Source organism: Rhyacophila brunnea, unplaced genomic scaffold (genome assembly GCF_057557595.1).
Source record: "Rhyacophila brunnea isolate RB1 unplaced genomic scaffold, BYU_Rbru_1.0 scaffold_14, whole genome shotgun sequence".
NCBI lineage: Eukaryota > Metazoa > Arthropoda > Insecta > Trichoptera > Rhyacophilidae > Rhyacophila > Rhyacophila brunnea.
The window spans coordinates 31,293,737-31,316,987 of NW_028232796.1; the positions used below are offsets into that span (position 1 = coordinate 31,293,737).

The 23,251-nt window shown below is 34.2% G+C and overlaps 1 protein-coding gene and 1 long non-coding RNA gene across 2 annotated transcripts in view; one reads left to right on the forward strand and one right to left on the reverse strand.

The window, feature by feature from the left end:
• LOC147075855 (protein unc-13 homolog 4B-like) overlaps positions 1 to 23,251 on the forward strand; it is a 48,833-nt gene that overhangs the window by 23,270 nt on the left and 2,312 nt on the right. The window contains exons 8-15 of the mRNA XM_085942168.1: positions 1,293 to 1,550; positions 4,280 to 4,571; positions 4,993 to 5,249; positions 8,542 to 8,632; positions 10,714 to 10,923; positions 15,583 to 15,883; positions 20,014 to 20,143; positions 21,798 to 21,988. Coding sequence (XP_085798294.1) covers positions 1,293 to 1,550; positions 4,280 to 4,571; positions 4,993 to 5,249; positions 8,542 to 8,632; positions 10,714 to 10,923; positions 15,583 to 15,883; positions 20,014 to 20,143; positions 21,798 to 21,988 — 1,730 coding nt within the window. The remainder of the gene's footprint in view (positions 1 to 1,292; positions 1,551 to 4,279; positions 4,572 to 4,992; positions 5,250 to 8,541; positions 8,633 to 10,713; positions 10,924 to 15,582; positions 15,884 to 20,013; positions 20,144 to 21,797; positions 21,989 to 23,251) is intronic.
• Positions 1 to 23,251, reverse strand: part of LOC147075856 (uncharacterized) — a 102,539-nt gene that overhangs the window by 11,685 nt on the left and 67,603 nt on the right. The window lies entirely within an intron of this gene.

The following is a 23,251-nucleotide window of genomic DNA, read 5'->3' on the forward strand; positions in this document are numbered from 1 at the left end:
TAACACGAATATTTAACGTTAACGAGCCTCCAAAAATGAGAAACCAGTGCGTTACGTATTGAACTATGAGAGCCACCAATCAATCTATGGAGATTGGATACAGATTGATCGAGGGGGATTCGTTTTGGACATAGTTCAAAATAGTGCAAATTTCGCGATGAAAGGGGGTTTTGAAAAACAAAACAATTTAAAATATGAAAACATTTTATTAATAAACTTGGTACTTAAACAAAATTTATAACAAAATAACCGTCATACATAAAATAAAAGAAATATAACTTTGCAATACAATGAAAAAATAGGAAAAAAAATCATTTATTACAATATACATAATTTTGACAACACTTCTGAGAAAATATATTTTAAAGCCTCAATTACATTGAACTTCTTTACGAGCTGTTTATTGGCGAATTTAAAAGTGGTCCATACAGCTACTGCGATTTGATGATTACACACAAAACTTTCCATTCGCTGAGAAGCCACAAGCCAGCGACTATTTTGACGATTTGAACGTCGTTCTTTTTTTTACCGGGAGGTTGGTACTGCGCTCTACTGCGCAGACGCAGTAGGCCCACACGCCGGCGTGTAGCGTGTAAAGTTGACCAGCTTTCAACTTTTCCTGGTAGAGTGTTTATAACCTGCTTATTAGCTTATTCGATGATAACACTGGGCGACTTTACAGGCAGATTGTAAATTCGCCAATAAACAGCTCGTAAAGAAGCTCAATGTAATTGAGGCTTTACCAATATAAAAAATCTTTTTGAAATAAGTAAGCAGGAATCGAACCTGCATCTTTCGGGTTTCGCGCCCACGCACATAGACCATTATGCTAAATGTACCATACTTAATTACGACAAATTTTAACTAATGGCTCTTATAATACTCTCTGAAGCGCTTTCTAAATTGAACTACTATTGGCATTTGGCTTTTGTATTTTAAATCAAAGTAGGTATTACTTTAATTACTAACCGATGTCTCACAATTACTCGCAATCATAATAATATCTTGAAAAGAATATTTAGGAAATAATTAATGTAATTGAGTCAGCTACTATATGGAATTTGCGTCATCGGATATAGTTGACTATGTGGAAAAATGGATATCGCGGAAATAATCTGCAGTAAGCTATTTACTGAGTTGACAATAATTGGACACCCCGGGAAATGGATATTATTAGAGAATTTGTAATTTCGGTAATATATTTAATATTGCCGATCAATATGCCGACATGGATTGAGTTATTTATCACAATAAGTAGGTACATTAATTAATCTCCTCTCACTTTCTTTCAGAGTTATGAATTTCCCCTATGCAAAAACACTGTATTTGTTATACCAGGCAAAATTAACAGAACTAATCGAACCCGGAGTACTGGACATGTGTAATAGTCTCAGAAACCTCCGGTACAGCGAGCATACCGCAATGTACATCAGTCTGGCCTATAAAAACAAAGAATGGGTCCCGCTCGGCATTACGCAAACAACGGAAGAGCCCCATACCATAGGGACGAAACTTTTTGAACTATATCTTGCTCTGCAAAGGTTTTTGACGTAAGTGAATCAGTTTCTGTTCAATCATTTTACTAAAGCATCACACTTGACTGTCAAACTCACCCGAGACTTAGACATGATGCTTCCTATAAACAAAGTGTGACACACCAACTGATTTTGTATTTGAAATAATATTTTATGTAGGTCGAATAAAAATACAGCCTGACATCAGGTCATTGATGAAATAATTTATTTATAATTTAGATAATTCAAAAACAGCTTAATTTTAGTAATTCAAATTTGTTACAATACGCCTCGGTTCAGACACGGCGGAGTCAATTTGTACTAGTAATATATAGAAGGTATGAACCGAAGCCACATCTTTCAAGTCACAAGTTTTTAATACCTACCTAATTCACATTTAGAGCTGCCAAATAATGATCACTTAAGGTGATGTCTTTACTCAGCCTTTCGACCAGAGGCACCTAGCGGAGAAATATGAAGCTTGCAATTTGAGACATTTTTTTGATAATTTATAATTTCAACTGTATTAATAATTATTAAATATGTATCTGAAAACATTAAAAAGATTTTTTTTTAATTTTAAGTCAAAGATATACCAACAATTTAAAATGTTATAAAATGTGAACTTTGTTTACGTCCCCATCTTATCATAACATATATTTTATGGTCATATTTATTATTAAATTTAGTTTATTAAGTTTTATAAGCATTGTTTAAGGGCGGACATACTCAGCTTAGGTACAAATGGAGCTTTTATTGTATTTTCAAAGCAACGCGCGTGTTTGAACATGTACCGTTTAAAAAAAAGATTTTTTTTTCGGTTAGGTCAAAGACATAGCTTATAATGAGTATCTTTAGAATTATCTTCAAATGTGTTAATCTTGCCCATTTTTTGAATAATAAAATGCCTAATTCTTGTCAAATTTGGGATCACAGAGATTATCAATATAATTTTTTATCGTAAATATTTCACTATAATAATGTCGACATAAATTATACTGATGGTTTTATAAATGCGTTTAAAAATTAATAAATGTAAAAAATCTTAACACCACTGCACAGTTATGTACTGAAATATGACTATATTCTTAAACATTATGGCGAGAGCTTTGAAAGAACACTATTTTATGTAATAAAAATACTTTTTGCAGTCATCAAATATTTAAAATAAATATAAAGGATAACAAGGCTTCAAAATTATATAAATAGATTATCTACAACGTTTAACGAATGTCCAGGATTATGCTTTGAAAATGCAATAAAAGCTCCATTTTGACCCACGCTGAGCATGTCTCCCCTTAACGGCCCACGTGCTCGTCGTAGGTCAAAATTGAGTTTTTATTGTATTTTCAAACCATGATCCTGGACACTCCTTAAACGTTGTAGATAATCTATTTTTATAATTTTGAAGCTTTATTATCATTTATAGTTATTTTAAACATTTGATGACTGCATAAAGTATTATTGTTACATAAAATAGTATTCTTTTAAACCTCTCGCTCTAATGTTTTAGAATATAGTCATATTTCGGTACATAACTGTGCAGTGGTGTTAAGATTTTTTACATTTATTAATTTTTAAACGCATTTATGAAACCATTAGTATAATTTATTACGAGATAATTTTTGTAAAATATTCACGATAAAAAATTATATTGATAATCTCTGTGATCCCAAATTTGACAAGAATTAGGCATTTTATTATTCAAAAAATCGGCAAGATTTACACATTTGAAGATGATTCTAAAGATACTTATTATAAGCTATGTCTTTGACCATTCAAGTGTGATAAACATCTTATGAATAATGATTGCTTTATAATAATTATTGACCTAAGAAAAAGGTAGTGTTTTTTTGAAATACGCTATTTCTTTTGTCATTCCCCAGTGGTTAAGCTACAACATACGGCCGTAGCCATAAATTGACAATTTATAATTGAAGTAGGGAGTAAAATGATATTGACGCGCGTGTTTGAACATGTACCGTTTAAAAAAAAATAAAAAAAAATTCGGTTAGGTACATGTTCAAACACGCGCGTTAACATAATTTTACTTCCTACTTTAATTATAGTTTGAAAATTTATGGCTACGGCCGTATGTTGTAGCTTAACCACTAGGGAATGACAAAAGAAATGGCGAATTTCAAAAAAACACTTCCTTATTCTTAGGTCAATAATTATTATAAAGCAATCATTATTCATAAGATGTTTATCACACTTGAATGGTCAAAGACATAGCTTATAATAAGTTTCTTTAGAATCATCTTCAAATGTGTAAATCTTGCCGATTTTTTGAATAATAAAATGCCTAATTCTTGTCAAATTTGGGATCACAGAGATTATCAATATAATTTTTTATCGTGAATATTTTACAAAAATTATCTCCTATTAAATTATACTAATGGTTTCATAAATGCGTTTAAAAATTAATAAATGTAAAAAATCTTAACACCACTGCACAGTTATGTACCGAAATATGACTATATTCTAAAATATTAGAGCGAGAGGTTTAAAAGAACACTATTTTATGTAATAAAAATACTTTATGCAGTCATCAAATATTTAAAATAACTATAAAAGATAATAAGGCTTCAAAATTATATAAATAGATTATCTACAACGTTTAAGGAGTGTCCAGGATCATGGTTTGAAAATACAATAAAAACTCAATTTTGACCTTTGACGAGCATGTCCCCCCTTAAGAGATATTTGACTAATTTATTTATGATAATTATTTATTAATTTTTAATTATACTCATTACTTACAGTTTGGGGAAAAACCTATGCCCCGCCGACTGGTCAGATATTGTCATCTCCAAGTTCTACTCGTGGTTCTTTGTAGGAGTGTCTCAATGGCTGGACATTGCGGTGTTCAAAGCATTCATCCGCATCGAGAAGGCCGTAGAACTGGACCAGCTAGTGCCGGTCTACGAATTAGTCAAACACAGCAGCTCCGCAGTTGACACTCTCTTCATTTTTGAACAGATCAAAATCTTCTGGCAACAGTTGGCTTGGCCTGACATCGAAGAATCTTATTCTTTCATTGCTAGAATCCTTGATGTAAGTTGAAATTGTAATAATATTCTTATAGTGTTTTGAGTTTTTGACACAACAATGTTCAGTTTCAGTTCAGTCACGATATCTGTTACAATTCGAATCCCACTCGGTCAACTTTTTTTCTGATTTTTTGTGGTTTTACAAAATTAACAACAAACATACTTTTGTACATAGTTAAATACTTGTAAATAGAAAGTTGTCAGAAATGAATGAATCGAAGAACCGAGAATCAAAGTCTCGCTGACCCTTCATCACAAAAATGCAACGCCCAAGCGGTTACTAGATTGTAAAAACTTTCAACAAGAAGCGTGGCGGTGTCGCTAGGGTTGTAATGTGAATAGTCCTGAAGCATTGTAATCTGTTCTGTAACAATTCGTCATATTTATTAGTGAGTACTGATTTTAAAATCCTTGTTTGTGTTCAGGATATCTGTCGGTGTTCTGTATTCTATGCAGATGACATTTTGGCTCGAGTAGATGATCTGGGAAAATTAGTGCCGACGGTCGACAACTCCAAGTTCTTCGTCACCGATGAGTGGTGGTTAGCGATTAATGATATCGCATATGTTGGACAGAAGTTACATCCATTTCTAGACAGGCTCAAGTTAGATGATATTGTAAATAAACTCACCGAATTGAGACATACCACGGAAGGAGAAAGATCTGCTACAAATTATGAGGTGTACGTATTTACATTATGATTTTTTTTAGAGTAACTTTTGTATTGTAACAAATGTTAACTGTAGGAAAGTAAATGTGAATTTCAAAAGAAGATCAAAACTTGTGACCAAAACACTGCAATTAGTGGGAAAGTATTTCTTTGTAATGGTGGGAGATGAGTGTTGTTGTTTAATTTGCAACGCCTCAATGTCTTCAAGCAAATATAATATCGTCGATATAGTGGCAAAAGGCGTTAAGTCAAAAAACCTTGTTTTGAGATAATCGTCTTTTTCTAAATTCAAGAAATTGAAACCTTTCTATTTAAATAGTTTAAACATTTTTACCTAAACTTGCTACTTTATGATATTCGGTAATCATTTATGAATTCGATTTGAGTATTGTCAAGTCTTTTTTATAGTAATAATAATTAATTTTTTGAGTTTATTTACAAAAAGGTGAATTAACGTTTTTTGCCACAACGATTTTTGAGTTAATAGAATAGTCAAACATAAAATGTTGTAGTTGAGTAGTAATATATTGGACTCTAATAATAATAGAAACTGGCCAATTTAAAATAAAATTAAAATTAAAACAGAAATAATATTAGGTAGGTATAGAAGTAATTTGATATTTTTGTATGTAAGATTAGTAATAATCTTATTTCAAATTATGATACTTTTCATCTTTATTAAATTATTAAACATAAATTTGTGTAGCTAAGTACTAGGTAAAAATAATAAAAAAAAATACATTTTTATATAATTTATTTATCAGAACATTGGATAAGAGGTGGATAAACGGTATGGGGATGATGATTACACAAAAATAATTTATGAAAACAATTAAAATTAACAATCACTCTATAAAATTAATTAAGAAAACTTATAATATAATTAAGAGATCATTTCCGCTTCATCATAGCCAACCTCGAAGGGTTCGAGAACAGTATTTAATTTATTTATTAGAAACATCGGATAACAGGTGGGTAAACGGTATGGAGATTTAAGAAAGAAATTTGGCAAATACTTTCTTTTAATTCATTTTGATAAAATTGGTATGATTTTGAGTCCTTGCGCAGTTTGCCGTCAGCAATTCGTACCCTTTGGGGTTTTGGAGCAGCACTGTCTGCATCCCTAAAATAAAATCCTCTTTGCGCTCGAAGCTCTTTCTTCGTCTTCTTTGGCCATATCCACCCCTTAATTGGAGCATATGGACACCACGCGGCGCCTCCAAGAATCCTTGTCGCTCGCCAGTCTTTTTGCTCCATTCCAGATCAAACCAGCATCCAGTAGCTCCGCCGTAAACACTCTATAGATAGTATTTAGCGGCCTTCCAGGACGCCGGAGTCAGGTCGGCTTGAAGAACAGGCAAGTCAAGTTGAGGTTCTCTTCTGGCATCCGCAGCACGTGGCCGAGCCAGGTCCAACGTCGCCTCTTCACTCTCAGCGTGATGAGAAGCTATTTGGTGCATTCTCTTATCTCCTCGATCCTAAAGTCATACCACCGCACACCCAGTATTCATCGCAAACATCTATTTTCGAAGCTCAGTATACGGTAGCCATGAGCCTTCGTAAGGTGCCATGATTCGCTACCGTAAAGCAACACCATAAGAACGCAAGCGTCAAATAGGCGGCATTTGGTTTTGACCGAGTACAATTGTGAGTCCCAGACATTATTAATATTGTCTCCATCTACAACATCACTTTGGTGTGCATCATCTAAAATATAAATAATACATATGCGTTAGTAAGGATGTCTTTCCGATTAAATAAAAATACGCCATAGAAACGTGATATCCGTACACAAATAATCAATAATTGTAGAGCAAACTTCATTTTGAGGTTATGTTGAATTAAGTTGCTTACCTTTTACATGCTCCCTTATTTTATTCTGTTGCCCATACAGAAACATAATATTTTCCAATCTTAAATTATACTCGTCGATAAAAACGAGTATACAATAGATTACAAGCACAATTGTAGAAAATATGAGATATATAAATACGCGCAAAATGTCAACATTCAGAACCAACTGTCAAATGGTTGCAAGCTGTGTGTGGCATAGACAATAAGTCAATATAAATAACGGACAAGTGACTAGAAGCTTGAAGCCAAATAACGTTAAGTCATCTTATTGTTATTTGCCACTATGAAGTATGAAAGAAAGTGACTTAATACGTATTGAATTCTTTAAATTATGTCAAAACTACATGGACTTTGGCGGAGCTTGTTTTTTCAGACGATAGAGCGTGTTAAGCTTTATCATTCTGCATTCATAACTCAAATCAGCCAATTTTTGACTTATCGTCTTCTGCCACTATACCGACGATATGTTCGTTTAAGTTGAAGAATATCAATAGGAGAATGTGGACAGTAAGGTAGATCAATGTTTCTTAACCCTTTTACATCCGCGGACCACAAACAAATCAAAAAATGTTATACCCTATTTTTGAAACAATTGTCGAAATATAATGCAACCCCACTTCAAATGTTGGGTTTCTAGGTAAACCACCCTATTTAACCAAACTATTTATGACTATATTATACAATAGTGTCATTCATTCCGGAAATGACTTGTTAATTCATTGTGAACCCTTGTAGGTGCACGAGTTCTGAAAGATATTTCGTCACTGTTCTGGCAGAAGACACTAATTCGAAAAAATTACATAATGAGTTAGTTATACCAAAATGTTCCTTATTTCAAACTTTACCATCTGGAAACCTTCTTAATAAATACACAGTCTTTATTTTAAAGTCATCCTTTTTACGATTACTTAATAAACTCACATGCTACATCATTTCAAACATTTTAACAACTTCAAAGTCAAATTACTCAAAACTAGTATTCTCCAGTTAGTGTGTTCTGCCAGAACAGAGACGATTTATTACTTGAAATTTAATATAAGCGTTTAAAAATGGATACAAACTATTTTCAAAAATAGTTTGTATCCATTCCATCATTTCCATTCAAATGCAGAAAATTTTTGCGTCCCACCAAAAAATCTTCACAGACCACCGGTAAAGAAACAATGAGGTAGATCACAGCACAGCCAACTTGAAGTTGAACATGCTCGGTACCTATGGGTGAATCCGATTCCTTGCACATCTTTTTGTTTAATACCTCTATGGGGTGAATCCATTGTAGGATGAGGATAAATGAAATCTGTTTACGATATTAAAAAATGCTAGAGGTAATGAATTTACATAGCTGGAGGCATTTTCAGTGTGTATATTGGTGGCATTTTGCCCATAGACATCACTCATGATAGATAATCTAAGTGGATTGGATTAATATTTATTTTTTATTTTATTTCAGGTGTAAGGAGACCTTAGAAAATGTTGTGGAGAATACCATACAAACAGTTAACAACAAAATAATTGAATTATTAGAAAAATTGGTGGAAAAGGTGTGTACCTACGTCCGATAGTGATTAATTTATACATTATTTCATATTGGTACTGTGTTGAAAGTGCTAAGGCAGCTATACTTAAGTGACTTGAAGTCGAATTTTGTTTCATCTTCAGCATTTTACTGGTAAACAAATAAAAAAGACAGCGTCCACTGTTACTTGCCTAGCCTGGCTTGATTTACGCGGCGTCTTACGTGGACGAAGTCGATGCGAACGCAATCGCGACGCGGTTTGTAGCGATATAAAGCAATACGGTGTGAAGCAGCAACGTTGTCCTACATTACCAGTACCTGTCACCAGTCGGGCGGTCGGCATCGCACATTCATAATGAACGGACGCAAGGGCTTTTTATATGAAAACTCATATATATTAAATACAATTAATTAATTACTATGTTTTAAATGTTTTCGATAGAATATGCGTTAATTATGCATCTATAGATATAATGCTTCATGACAGCCGCGCAAGCATGGGGAAAATTTTGACAACATCCTATACAATGAAATGTAAATTAAATAATAAAAGTAATTACTTGTAGAACCACTTATTTCCGCAACTGTCTCCCATTCACGGTGAGATAATAGACAATTATGATATCTTTTGTTTCTTTTGTCCCACGATGCAGGACGTTCTTGAATGGAACTGATTAAAATTTCTACATATGACATGATGAATGTATGATAAACGTCACTTTCGCCGCGTCCATTTCACGCAAAAATATCAAACCAACTTATCGCGTCGCTGAAGCCCCGCAACGCTCGCCAGGTATTATCTGCACGTAGGCCACTACAGGTGGCGCTGACTGTTTGATATTTTCGTGCCGCGCCGCATCGCGTTGTATTCACATCGACTTCGCCCACGTAAGACGCCCAGTTACGCAGGGTTTAATTGAACTTTAAAAACTGACAAACACTATCTACACATTGTTGCCTTAGTTCAATGAAAACAAATACGTTTGATTGACAAAATTTAGTGGATACTATTTAAGTCGGTTCTTAACAGACTACCTCCACCCTTTGCCACTGGGCTATAGCGTCTTTAGCCCTATCGTAAATATGGCCCTGGTAAAAAGTATTTGTTAAATAATCATTTTCTATTGACTCTTCACCACACTATTTTATATTTATTTCTTTGTCACTAGAAGAGCCAAACAGTGGCGGCTCGTCGACCTTCTAAGTGGTGGGGCTTAGTCATTAATTATCAAATATATGTACAAGTATGTACCTACCTACATTATTATATTATTATAGGTAGTTACATTATAAACGAAGCTAGTTATAATAATATGATTTTATTAATAAGGAAATGGGTAATTTTTCAGAGTCGTTACTTAATCACATTTAAAAATCATGCTTAAAAATATAAACTTAATTAATAATAATAATTACCATCATCAGTTTTGAACAACAACATACAACGAGCGTTTTTACTCATCTATGGGGTCCTTCTATGCGGTCCCTAGTATGCGTATAATAACGCTAATGCATTCACATACTTTGTAGAAGGAGATTTGTATCGCAGCAACGGGATGGGACTGAGTGACCCCGATCAGCGAAACATAGACACCGTAGCTTTCTTAACTTGTACATAAAGCATAATAGAGCGTATTTAATTTAATAGACTATTTTAATACCGCGTAATCATTATTATGTTATTACATAATATACAATTATTGCTTTATTTATTTATATAATAATAATAAACATCTCTCTAAAATTGCGAGGGGTATAGATAGATGAAATAAATTAAATAATTCATTTAATCATTTAATTAAGTAGGTATATTATGACAATGATAAAAATTTCGGACGTTTTTTACACACTCTCTCCATGATAACGATGTGGGGATGGTCCCTATGAACCCTTAAGGTATAGCCGCCCCTGGAGCCAAACTATTTATTATAAAACTTAGTATAATATACATTTCCATGGATTAGATTTTCGAATATTATTAATATGTTGACATTATTGAAAATAGACTTATCATTTACAATACAATCTGATTGATTATGTACATCAAATGAAAATCTCATTGATTCTGGATGTGACCAAATTTTATTGGTTTCTGTTTGTTCTCAGATGATTCCTTCAATCTCCCAGTTTCTCTCGGAAGGTACCGATTTACTCCACAAAGATTGCGATAGTACGAACTGTGTGATCCCTTATCTTGAAGAGAATCTGGACATATTACATGAAAATCTCAACCAAGAAAACTTCACTAGAACTCTAGATGTTATATGGAACCGACTCAGTCTGTTATTTGATCAAATAATACAGGACAATCTTAAAGTAAGTACCAATTTGGTTACTTTGACTTAAGCCCAGTAACGTTCCTAGACAAAATGCCGCCCCTGGACAGTGCCAAAATGTCATTTTTCATACAGTATTTTTCATCATCCGCAAACGTGTCGTTTCTGGTCACCAAGGTCGTCGAAGGGCAACGGAAGTAAACTAGACATTGCGAACTGACAAAAAAAAAACAGTCCTGTTAAACCTTTTATGTTAATTAATACATTTTGTTTCCAACCAGTGAGCTGAATTTTTAATGGAATAATATTTTCGTTATTACTAAGTTTAAGTAGGTAGCTATTTCTATATATACAAAATCATTATCCTCGATTTGCCGCCCATCGAGTAACTGCCGCCCCTAAGCGACGCTCAATCTGCCTACCATCACCTACATCACTGCTTAAGCCTCAATGACATTGAGCTACTTTACAAGCTGCTTGTTGGCGAATTTACAATCTGCTTGTAAATTCGCCCAGTGTCATCATCGAACAAGCTAACAAGCAGAATGTAAACAACCTACCGAGAAAAGTCGAAAGCCGGTCAACTTTACACGCTAAACGCTGGCGTATGGGCATACTGCGTCTGCGCAGTAGAGCAATATTAGCGACCTCCCGGTAAAAAAATGAACTACTAAATACGTCTTGTCAAAATAGTACCAAAAATGACGGTTTCAACTCGCTAGCTTGTTGGCTTCTGAGCGAGTCGAAAGTTTTGTGTGTCATCATCAGAATCGCACTAGCTGACTCATCTGCTTTTGAATTCGCCTAGAATTAGAAAGTATTCTAATCAACTCTGTTGGTGAAGTTCTAAAAAGGGTGACTATAAATAATTGTTTATGGGCCATAGATTTCGACGTCTCGTAATCGACCTGTGCATGTCTCCATGAATCCGCCCGATGATGGTTCAGGCCTCATGGTATGGATCCTCTGAGGATGCCATGCTTTAGGCGGTATCAACATAATTAGGAATATAATAGATGTTTGCGACTGACACTGGGTGTGTGGTGATATAAATTTAGGAGTAACAGGGAGACCAGGAGTGGATTAAACAGCCTCTCATCCTAGCATGCCTGTTCTTCAAGCCAATAAATACCATCTGCAGAGTGGATATTGGCATGACCTAGGAAGATGCAGAAAGACTGGTGAGGAACAGAGATTCTTGTTGGTGCCGAGTGGTATACACATGCAACAACTTTGTAGTTGAGACGGTCGAAGAAGAAGTTATATCTACATAATTATGTGCGTATAATATATTGTTGTGGTTTGTTAAAATAATGGGGAACATTCTGCAAAGAATGAAAAAGATTTATTGGAGGCTATTAGATAACATTCTGGTGACTTCATTAATTATTGTTAATTGTGAAAATAATACTTTTGGACATGCAACACATTTTTAGATACCAATTTTATGGGGGGACTTTTTCTGTTATATTGCATTAGGCATGTTCCTAAAATATAGATGCCATCAGAAAGTTTCTAATAATTAACCGATTCTATGCCTTTGGCGAGTACTCGTGCTCTGTGAGGCCATGATAGATAGGCCGCGCGTACAAATTTCGCGAGTTATCTTGTCCGACTTTATACTCAAATTATTAGCCACTGCCGATTGATTAGCATAATCTAAAAAATTAAACGCACAATGACATCTGTTTGAATAAATATGAAATACTGAGCCACAAATTATCGATATTCAGTGACATACTGTAGTTGTAGGCAGATTGAGCGTTGCTTGGGGCGGAAGTTACTCGAAGGCCGGCAAATTGAGGAAAATCATTTGGTATATATAGAAATTGCTAAGTAGGTACCTAAACTTAATTACGAAAATATCTTTCCATTAAAAAGATCAGCTCACTGGTTGGACACAAAATGTATTAATTAACATAAAAGGTTTAACAGGACTGTAATTATTTTGTCGGGTTTGCGATGTCTAGTTTACTTCCATTGCCTTTCGATGTGCTCGGTGACCTTAAACGAGACATACAGATTTTCGAATAATTACAGTCTGACCTATTAACCAGTGTGCACGGAAATTGCGTTGGCCGTCAAGACTAAAGATGCACCCTTCTTTTACAGAGCATCCAATCTACCGCTCCTGGTCCACGGTATTAGTCTGTATTGAAGGTTGCACCGTCATTATATCGATTATCGATTTAATAATGCCTAAACCTTTGCGATCTCAGGGTAAAAATATCATTACATATGTTGCCAAGTTTTGTGAAGAAGAAAAGCGACACGGATCACCCTTAATTCCTCAAGACAGAGTAAATTAATGTATTGCAAAAACGCATCTAAGAAGCCACTATATTTTCAATGTCAAAAATCCCCACTTTTGGGGATAAATTTTACTTTGTATGTTTTAGTGGTACATACTGTGGCACCCCCGTATGGACCCCATTTGGGGATGTCTCTGTGTTTTTGGAGAGGCCCGAATCGGTATCAAACCCAACAAATAATAAAGCGCTGATTACGAAAATAAATAATAATAAAAGAGCCCAGCCGGCAATGCCGTAAATTTTGTTGACAGTTGGAGATGTTGCAACGTCGCCTTTTTTCGCCAACGGCTCTCGGTTGAAAAGCGAAAACACAAAATGGCGGGAGAACGCTGAAAGCAGCTAAATTGCGAACACGTACATTTCGTCCTCCGTAGAATTAAATTATTAAAAATGTAACTATTATATAATAATAACGTAAATATACCTTGCCGTTTCCAAAACAATTCCGGTGTGTTATTATCTACCTCCAAATCCTAAAATGCAGACGATAAACCAGATACTAAAAATAAAAGTGACAGTTTGAAATTCACATTCAAAATGGAGGGAAGTGATAATACCTATATATTTTGTTGGTAATTCTTCGATATTGGAGTCATGAAAGGATGATAAAAAATGGGGTGGCGTTTTGGTACTGTCTAGGGGCGGCATTTTGTCTAGGGACGTCACTGTCGGTATTACAGCGATTTTAATAAGAGTTTCGCTCTACATTCAACGTGTATCGTTAAAAATCTGCGGCCTGTCAGATACTTCCTGAGTAGTATCGTGAGGCATAGTTAGATATTTTTTCATACATCCTTGGATGGGCTTTCAATACCAGTAGTAACATAAGAATCAAATTACTACTAATTATCCATATTCTGTTATAAATACTACTACCTACTTGTCTGCTGCGGTTTGTTCGGTTATAGCTGACAAACTGCTGGACCAATATTGATGAAACACAGGTAATAAGTCTACATTGTCAGTACCAAACTCATATTCTTCTGGTGCTCCAAACGTGGGTGATCACGTCGTAGGTATGACTGTTCAAGTCTGGACTTTTTTTTTGATTACCTATTATAACTTATCTCCAAAGCATTCTTCGCCACCTTTGTACCGTGAATGCTCATTTAATTCATGTGAATTTTACATTATTTACTTTGCGAACATTTTCGGTTCACTCAGTGCATCACGAATTTTTAATTTGTAAATTGAATTCAACTGATTTTTATTTTGATTTTGATTTTAAATTTTATTTAATACAAAATGGATCAATTTATTTATAGAGTTATTAAGTTATTAAGTCTATTTAATAAAAGACATTTGAACGTTTTAGTACATACATATAAATAAAAAGGATTTCAAGTTATACACATTTATATTTTTTTTTAAATCGATGTTTTTTAAAATATATATAAAAAATATTAAAACGATGAATTAGTCAAAAATCTACACCACATAAAATCTAAAACTTAATAAAATAAATTTTAATAATAAATATGGCCATAAAATATAATGTAATAATAAGATTTCACCCTGCAACGAATTCACATTTTATTATTTTTTTTACAATTGCCAGTTTATCTTTAAATTTAAAAAAAAAATAAAAAATCTTTTTAGTGTTTTCAGATAAGTACATATTTATTAATTACTACAGTTGAAATTGTAAATTATCAAAAAAAATCTCAAATTGCAAGCTTCGTATTTTTCCGTTAGGTGCCTCTTTTCGCCTCTGATAGTATAAGCATCCCCCTTAACCACTGGGGAAAGACAAAAGAAATGGCGTATTTCAAAAAAACACTACCTTATTCTTAGGTCAATAATTATTATTATAAAGCAATCATTATTCGTAGGATGTTTATCACACTTGAATAGTCAAAGACATAGTTTATAATTAGTATCTTTAGAATTATCTTTAAATATGTTAATCTTGCTCATTTTTTGAATAATAAAATGCCTAATTCTTGTCAAATTTGGGATCACAGAGATTATCAATATAATTTTTTATCGCAAATATTTTAGAATAATAATCTCGTCATAAATTATACTAATGGTTTTATAAATGCGTTTAAAAATTAATAAATGTAAAAAATCTTAACACCGCTGCACATTCATGTACTGAAATATAACTATATTCTAAAACATTAGAGCGAGAGGTTTAAAAGAACACTATTTTATGTAATAAAAATACTTTTTGCAGTCATCAAATGTTTAAAATAACTATAAAGGCTAACAAGGCTTCAAAATTATATAAATAGATTATCTACAACGTTTAAGGAATGTTCAGGATCATGGTTTGAAAATGCAATAAAAGCTACATTTTGACTTACGCTGAGCATGTCCCCCCTTAAGAGTTCTGTCTTGACTGAATCATCATAATAAAAATATGACATTTGAATTGTTTGCAGAAAAAACGACCTGTATCATTTTTCTCTAATCTACACAAAACGCTTCAAGTGATGATGGTGTCCTTCAAACAAAACAACATGGATTTCAGCTCCAACGAGACGCTGCAGAAAGTGATACATCTGTTAACACTGCACAGTATCGAGACTGCTGACCTCATTCAGCGGTACCACTTGGAGAAATACGAAGAATGGCAGATTTCGACGGTAACACCTTATGGAATGCTGTCAGTGCGCGCTCTGTTTACGGATTCTTCAATCAAGATTGAGGTTCTGAACGCGAGAGATTTGATAAATGACTATGGTAAATAATACATACTTTTCAGATATACTATCTCGCTTAATATTCTTGTTCAACCTAGTCAGAATCAATTTCAATTTCTAATAGAAAATCTAAAATTTTATAATATTAATACTAACGACCGATGGAATTTGAATTAAAATTTTAATGGATTTAAGTGTTGTACTATTCCATTTGAGTCGTTTTTGCGACCCGGGTTTCGCCTTTCGCCATCTTCAGGCACTATGTGCATTCACCAAATTAATTCTAACTTATCATCATCAGCCTGAATCTATCCACTGCTGGATGAAGGTCTCTCCAAGTTGATTCCACTTCTCTCGGTCGTGTGTATTGCGTTGCTACGTACTTCCGCAGAACTTAATCATTTCATCGATCCAGCGACCTCTAGGTCTACCTTGCGGACGTTTGTGATGATGATAAGTTAGAATTAACTATATTTGTTGTCAGTGTGTATTTACCTTTTGGAGAGTGCACATTGTGGCTGATGTCTATAAATTAAACACTATGTCATCAATCAATCGATTAATATTAATTGAGATAGATAATAAGATTTTTTAAATTCTCATATAGAGATATCTGGCGGTGGCGCCGGTGGAACAGTTTGAACAGGACAGGTTTTTTTCATGTGGACCCAGTCCACCTGGTCGTTGGACATTGGTAGTTGAGCGCCCATTGTATCGGGTAGTCTATCAAGGTGTCATTTAGGACAAACATGGCAACGCATTTGGCGATCCTGGAAACACAAAGCAACATACCAATATTATAAACAAATAAAAATCACAAGATCAAAAATATCATTACTAATGTGTTGCTAACTAAAATATGATAAGAAAACAGGCGAATTCGCAGACAAAAATGCTACTTCAAAATTAAGTTAAGAATAAAAGAATAAGAATTTATTGTTTCGCTACATATGTCAAACAATATTAAATGCAGGTGGGTATGAATGTTGTGAATAGGGATGGCAATACCCGTATTCAATTATTTATCAATACAGTAGTATTGGTTTCAAAAATACCGGTATTTTCGGTATTAAGAAAGCATACACGTAGGTACCTACATGTTTTTCAAAAATGAATTTAATGTTATTTTTCATTACTTCCTATTATATTCTAAGTATGTATATTAAATTTAGTATATAAGATAAATGCTGCCAAAATGCAAATATATTGACTGAAACCAACAAAAGTTAAACAACATTAAAAAAATTCCTCAAATATATAAACTTATAAACTTGTCGCGACGAATTAACATATTTCGAAAAAGAAGACATTCCTTGGAAATATTTCCAATTATTCTAAAACTGTTGATCCAACGTTGATAGTACATCCAACGGACGTTGAATTTCAGAGAGACTTTTCTGTACCCGGAATTATAGTACCTATTTGTAAAAATTATTAGCAGTTCCAAAATATTATGATCTACACATATTTACAAAAGTTAATATAATAAATGTAGGTACTACTGATATAAAATGCATGTCTAAATAAAACACGGTTCTTGTCGATTTACACTTTACAGGAAATTGGCAGCGAACAAATTTTGAAAATAGCCAATATACTGGATTATTTGTTAGTTTAGGTCTTCATTCTTGAATTTGCCAAAATTAGGTATAGGTAATCTAGAGTCCGTATTCTTTATGGTGACGTTCACGTCACGTCGCTTGCGGACGGAAAGCATTGTGTTATCACATTCGACTGTTGCAAGTTTTCAATGGAAGGGAACGAGAGGGAATGCAGTGTTAAGATGCTGAAGTAGGGGAGGAATGCACGCCAGCATAAAGAATACGGACTCTAGTAGTAGTAATCAGGTAATCTAGGTGCTTTAGGTATAGAATAGTATTTTAATTAGATTTTAATAGTTATATTTATTGATGGGTACTTTGTTTCTATAATATGGTTAGACGAATACCGGTATTCAATAAGAAATACCGGTATTGATATATTCATTCCGTATTGCAATCCCTACTCTGCAGTGACGTTCCTAGGTAAAGTGCCGCCCTTATGCAGACATAGAATGCCGTCTCCTTTCATTTTTAGTTTCAAATTGTTTGCAAATACGTTAGGTATAGGTATTTTATTATTTATTTTTGGCTGCCTTAAACAAATACACAAAAAATCTTTAAATTTACAAACACACTATCTAAGTACTGAGAAGTAGAAGTAGAGCATTATTATTATTGAGGCGTCTAATTACAAAAAGCGACAAGTCCACAATTCAATATTTTCGGGAAACAACGTTTTTATGTTTCAAGCTTCAATTATTTGTTTTAACGTGAGATTATTTTTTCCATTGTATTCTATGTCGAAATTAGACCCAAATGGCAATTTGTTTCAGCCGATAAACTCTTAAATGTAATAAATATAGGCAAAATAAAATTGGATATAGCGCTATTTGTACTTCACTTTTTAATTTACTCCGAATAAGGCACATATTTCTGTGGCACTGTCATAAGTTTACCAGATGCTACAGCATGGGAGACGCCCTTTTCAATATTAAACGTCCCCTTATTGGTTGACTTAAACACGCGCGAAATCAACCAAGCTTTAAATAATATGAAACACGGACTTGGCGTTTTTTGTAATAAATCGAGACTTAAAATATTTTTTTTCAAAGAGTTATGTCGCGTTTTGGAATTTATAGATCAATACATATTGTGTGAAATTATACAAAGAATACGTGCGTATTTTTTTCTCGATTTTGATCAAATGTGAACTTCTCGCTTTTTGGAATTAGACGCCTCAATTATGCTTAAACAGTGATGGTTTTAGTTACATGGAGGTCTGTAACACTATTCTTGGTGGTATTGGCTTGTGTGTCTGATAATTATATTAGACATCAGGGGCATCCGTCATTTGTTCTCCGAAGGTACAGAACTAACCTGCCATTTGGAATGCTAATTACGAAGGCAATAACTTACTATGTTCAATCAAATCTATTCGGATATTGATATATTCCACTTACGTAAGCTGAATTTAGGTTGATGTTGTTTTAAAGGTTTTTAAGATAGGGTCTATTAATTTAGTTCACTCTGTGTGCTTCCATGTACTTTTATTTTTTATATTTTATTATTGTATTATTTACTCACAATATTATCCTGTATTTTTTTTATTTGAAAATTGTTAACACTTACTTTATGTCATCTCGTGAACGCTTTGAATTTATAATTTGCCATGTTCGTTATAATATGTAAAATAAATAAACTTGAATTTGAAGGCTGACAGGTTTGGAGGCACCCTTATGAAGATTTTGTCTGTGCGATAAACCGTCATTACAATATCGTCGTCATACAAGAGAAAGTGACCAAGTGTAAAATAGTAAATTGTTCAGGAGAGCCATTTTAACATTTGTAATCAATCCAAAAAATCCTTATATTACATTCACATTTCTGATTATTTTTGTGGGTGTAGATATGATATTTAGGTACTGTTCGGTTATACGGAATACAGCGGAAAACGCATTTTGAAAATAGCCGATAAACTGGATTATTTGTTAGTTTGGGTTAGTTTAGCTTAGGTTAGGTTGGGTTAGGTTAGGTTAGGTTTGGTTAGGTTAACCTAACAAATAATCCAGTTTATCGGCTATTTTCAAAATGCGTTTTCCGCTGTATTTCCGTATAACCGAACAGTACCGATATTTATTTTCAAAATGAAATTATAATTTTTAAAAAAAATCACCTTTGTTCTAGCTTTTAAAAATGTGCCTTACTGCAGATAGTCATTTTAATAAATTCGAGATAGTATGTTTCTAGGCTGAAATTCAGTTGGTCATTTTTTCCAGACAACCATTATGTTAGTAAGACGTCAGAGAGTCAATAAAACCAATTTCGTAAAAAATGCACTTGGTCACTTTCTCTTATATGACAACGATATGTATTACAATTAGAATTTTTATGCTTCGATAATTTTTGAAACTAAGCTGTCAATACTTTCTAAGGAAACGACCGCATTGTCTGCTTTATAGAAAAAACATTCCTTCATTCGTCTACCTTTATATTGTGCCGCCCTTAAGCAATGCACATCCTGCCTACCCCCATGGGACGTCACTGAAGACCTGAGACTTTAAAATTAACAAAATACTTTAATAAATTACCATGACATAATAAGCATTGAATTGATTTTTTTTTTTTGCAGAATCTTTTTCTTTGAACTCTTATGTAAAAATAATGTTAGTGCCTGAAGACCTATTCGCTGACACCATTCAACAGAAAACAAAAATACAGTATAATAACTTATGCCCATTATATGATGAAGTGTTTACAATGTAAGTAATTTTTGAATTTTGTCTCATTATTGACATTAACCAACCTTTCTTATGCGTCAATTACATTGAGCTACTTTACGAGCTGCTTGTTCGCGAATTTATAATCTGCCTGTAAAGTCGCCCAGTGTCACATCATTGAACAAGCTAACAAGCATAAATTGTAAACAATCTACCGAGAAAAGTTGAAAGCCGGTCAACTTTACAAGCTATACGCCGGCGTGTGGGCCTACTGCGTCTGCGCAGTAGAGCGCAGTAGCAACCTCCCGGTAAAAAAACGAACTATATTCTGTCATAATAGTCGCTGGCTTGTGGCTTCTCAGCGAATGGAAAGTTTTGTGTGTCATCATCACAATCGCGGTAGCTGAATCGCCCGTTTTTAAATTCGCCAACAAACAGCTCGTAAAGTAGCTCAATGTAATTGACGCATTAAGCTAGCGCCAATGCATAGAATGTTATGTAAAACTAAATATCTAATAATGCTATGCATAGCATTATTATGCATGCTTTAACGGTATGTATATATAGATCAGTGGTTCTCACGTGGAATTTAACTGTGGCCGCACAATTGACATTGACAGTTCTATAGAAACATCTGGTGGCCGCACCAAATTTCACTTTTGTGTGTTAGAAGACATTCGAATATTTTAGTACATATCTATTTATTTAAAAATAATGCAAATGGAAATTCCCCAATACGTTCTTCTTTTTTACAAAGCGAGCCGTATGGCTGCTTCTAAGTTTACACCTGTCAACTGGCTTCGATATTTGTTTTTTATGAAGTACATTACACCTAATGATCTTTCACAGTATACAGTAGTAGGAAAAATTGACAATATTAATAAAGCAATTGTTGCCAATTCTTTGAATTGACTTGATTCTCTGTCAACGTAAAACTTCGACCAAAATTCTTCTATCAATTCAATTATGGATCATTTGAGCGTAGAAATAAATGGTACAGTTCGGTTGAGGAATATAGCGGAAAACACATTTTGAAAATACCCGATATACTGGATTATTTGTTAGTTTGGGTTAGTTTAGGTTAGGTTAGGTTGGGTTAAGTTAGGTTTGGTTAGGTTAATTTAACAAATAATCCAGTATATATTTTCAAAATGTGTTTTCCGCTGTATTCTTCATACCCGAACTGTACCAAATAAATTTAAGACAAGTCATGTGTATTCCAAAACCAATTTTATGATTTGATAAATAAATTTTTGAAATAATATTCTCTAAAGCACTGGTATTCTCTAAAACACAAAGCAAAATCCTATGGAACCACTGGTATAGATGAAAATGGAATGATAGATAAGCAAAACAGTAACTAATATACCCATAGCGACGTGATCCCAGGTCCGAATCTTGAGTCTTGCAAGTACACATTATATTGATTAATGATATTAAATTAATTACCTACTGATGCTAGTTTTTTTTAAAATACAAATATGCTAACATTGTATGGGAAAAGGCAGGAATTTACATACATTAATACCGAAAATGATTCTACGCATGTTATTCCTCGTAATCGACCACTGCACATATTACTATGTGTGAGCTCAAAAAATGGTTCCGGCCTCTTTATACCCCGGAGGAGATATCCCGCAATTGGAGACAAATCGGGGGTGTGACAGTATCTAATTTATTGTATGTCTCTTTCCAGAAATTTAACACCAGAGCAACGAATGTGTAACGGTATGATAATTTTCAAAGTGAAAAGCAGATTCTGGTGCAGCATTTTTCCCGACTATGTTGGTGAAGCATTTTTGGATTTCAAAGATATACCTTCGACCACCGCTGACTTGCAGAGTCTGCCCCAAGTACACCTTAAATTAGCCAGGCAAAACAAGTTGGGTAAGCATTGATGACCCTTCATTTATATTGGCTGCTCTCACTTTCTGCCCTTGAACGAGATTATCAAGTGGTCACTCACTTACTGCTCTCTAAAGCGTCAATGACATTGAGCTACTTTACAAACAGTTTGTTGGCGAATTTAAAAGCGGGCGATTCAGCTACTGCGATTGTGATGATGACACACAAACTTTCCATTCGCTGAGAAGCCACAAGCCAGTGACTATTTTGACAGAACGTAGTTGTAGATCATAGACAATATACGTAAAAAAGCATAGATAATATACACAGGCTAGCGATTTGAAATCATAATATTGTGTTGTTGTTTACTTTTATCGGGCTCTAGCGCTATGAAGTGGAACGTAAAATGCTTGCCGAATAATGTTTCCATTTTAAAACGTCAAAACGGTAAATGTCGAAATGAGTAGTTCGTTTTTTTACCGGGAGGTCGCTACCATCGCTCTACTGCGCAGACGCAGTAGGCCCACACGCCAGCGTGTAAAGTTGACCGGCTGTCAACTTTTCTCAGAAGATTGTTTATAATCTTCTTGGTAGCTTGTTCGATGATGACACTGGGCGAGTTTACGAACAGATTGTAAATTCGCAAACATGTAGCGTGTAAAGTAGCTTAATGTCATCGACCCTTAAGCAGGTTACATACAATCGGGAAGTGGGCGACAACGTGGGTGACAATACAGCATAATCAAATACGGCAGAGTGCACTGGATTTATCAAAGCTCTGTGCCCGCCCGCCTCGTAATTCAAAGCACACAGGTGGGGCGGGGCATACGCATAATTTTGCTTCTCAGTGGCTAAAATATTACTTATTCACAGGCGAAAAGGGCGCTGGGGTCTTTAATTTAGCCGCCTGCCGGAGCGTCGTCAACAAGTCAGCGCTTATAATATTTTCAAAGTCTTAATCTTATTATTAATAATATTAAAATAATTATTATGTGAGTATGTAAGTATGTGTCGTCAAAGAAATAATTCTGATAGAATGATAGATAATAAAATATTGTATTATTCCATTATGAATCGCAAGCGAGTGAATAAGAGCCGACAAAGGACAACAATAATTATTATAATAACAATAACGCTTCTTTGGCCCCTTGCGCCTATGCCAATAAAAAATACTATAGGCGAAAAGGTGTTGCGCGGGACGCGGTGTGTGATATCTGGCGAGACTATGTCGCTTAACGCGCTTTGGCCACGAGCGCCCAGATCCGCTTGTTTTGATGGGCTTTGTCGCTAATGATACATGATATT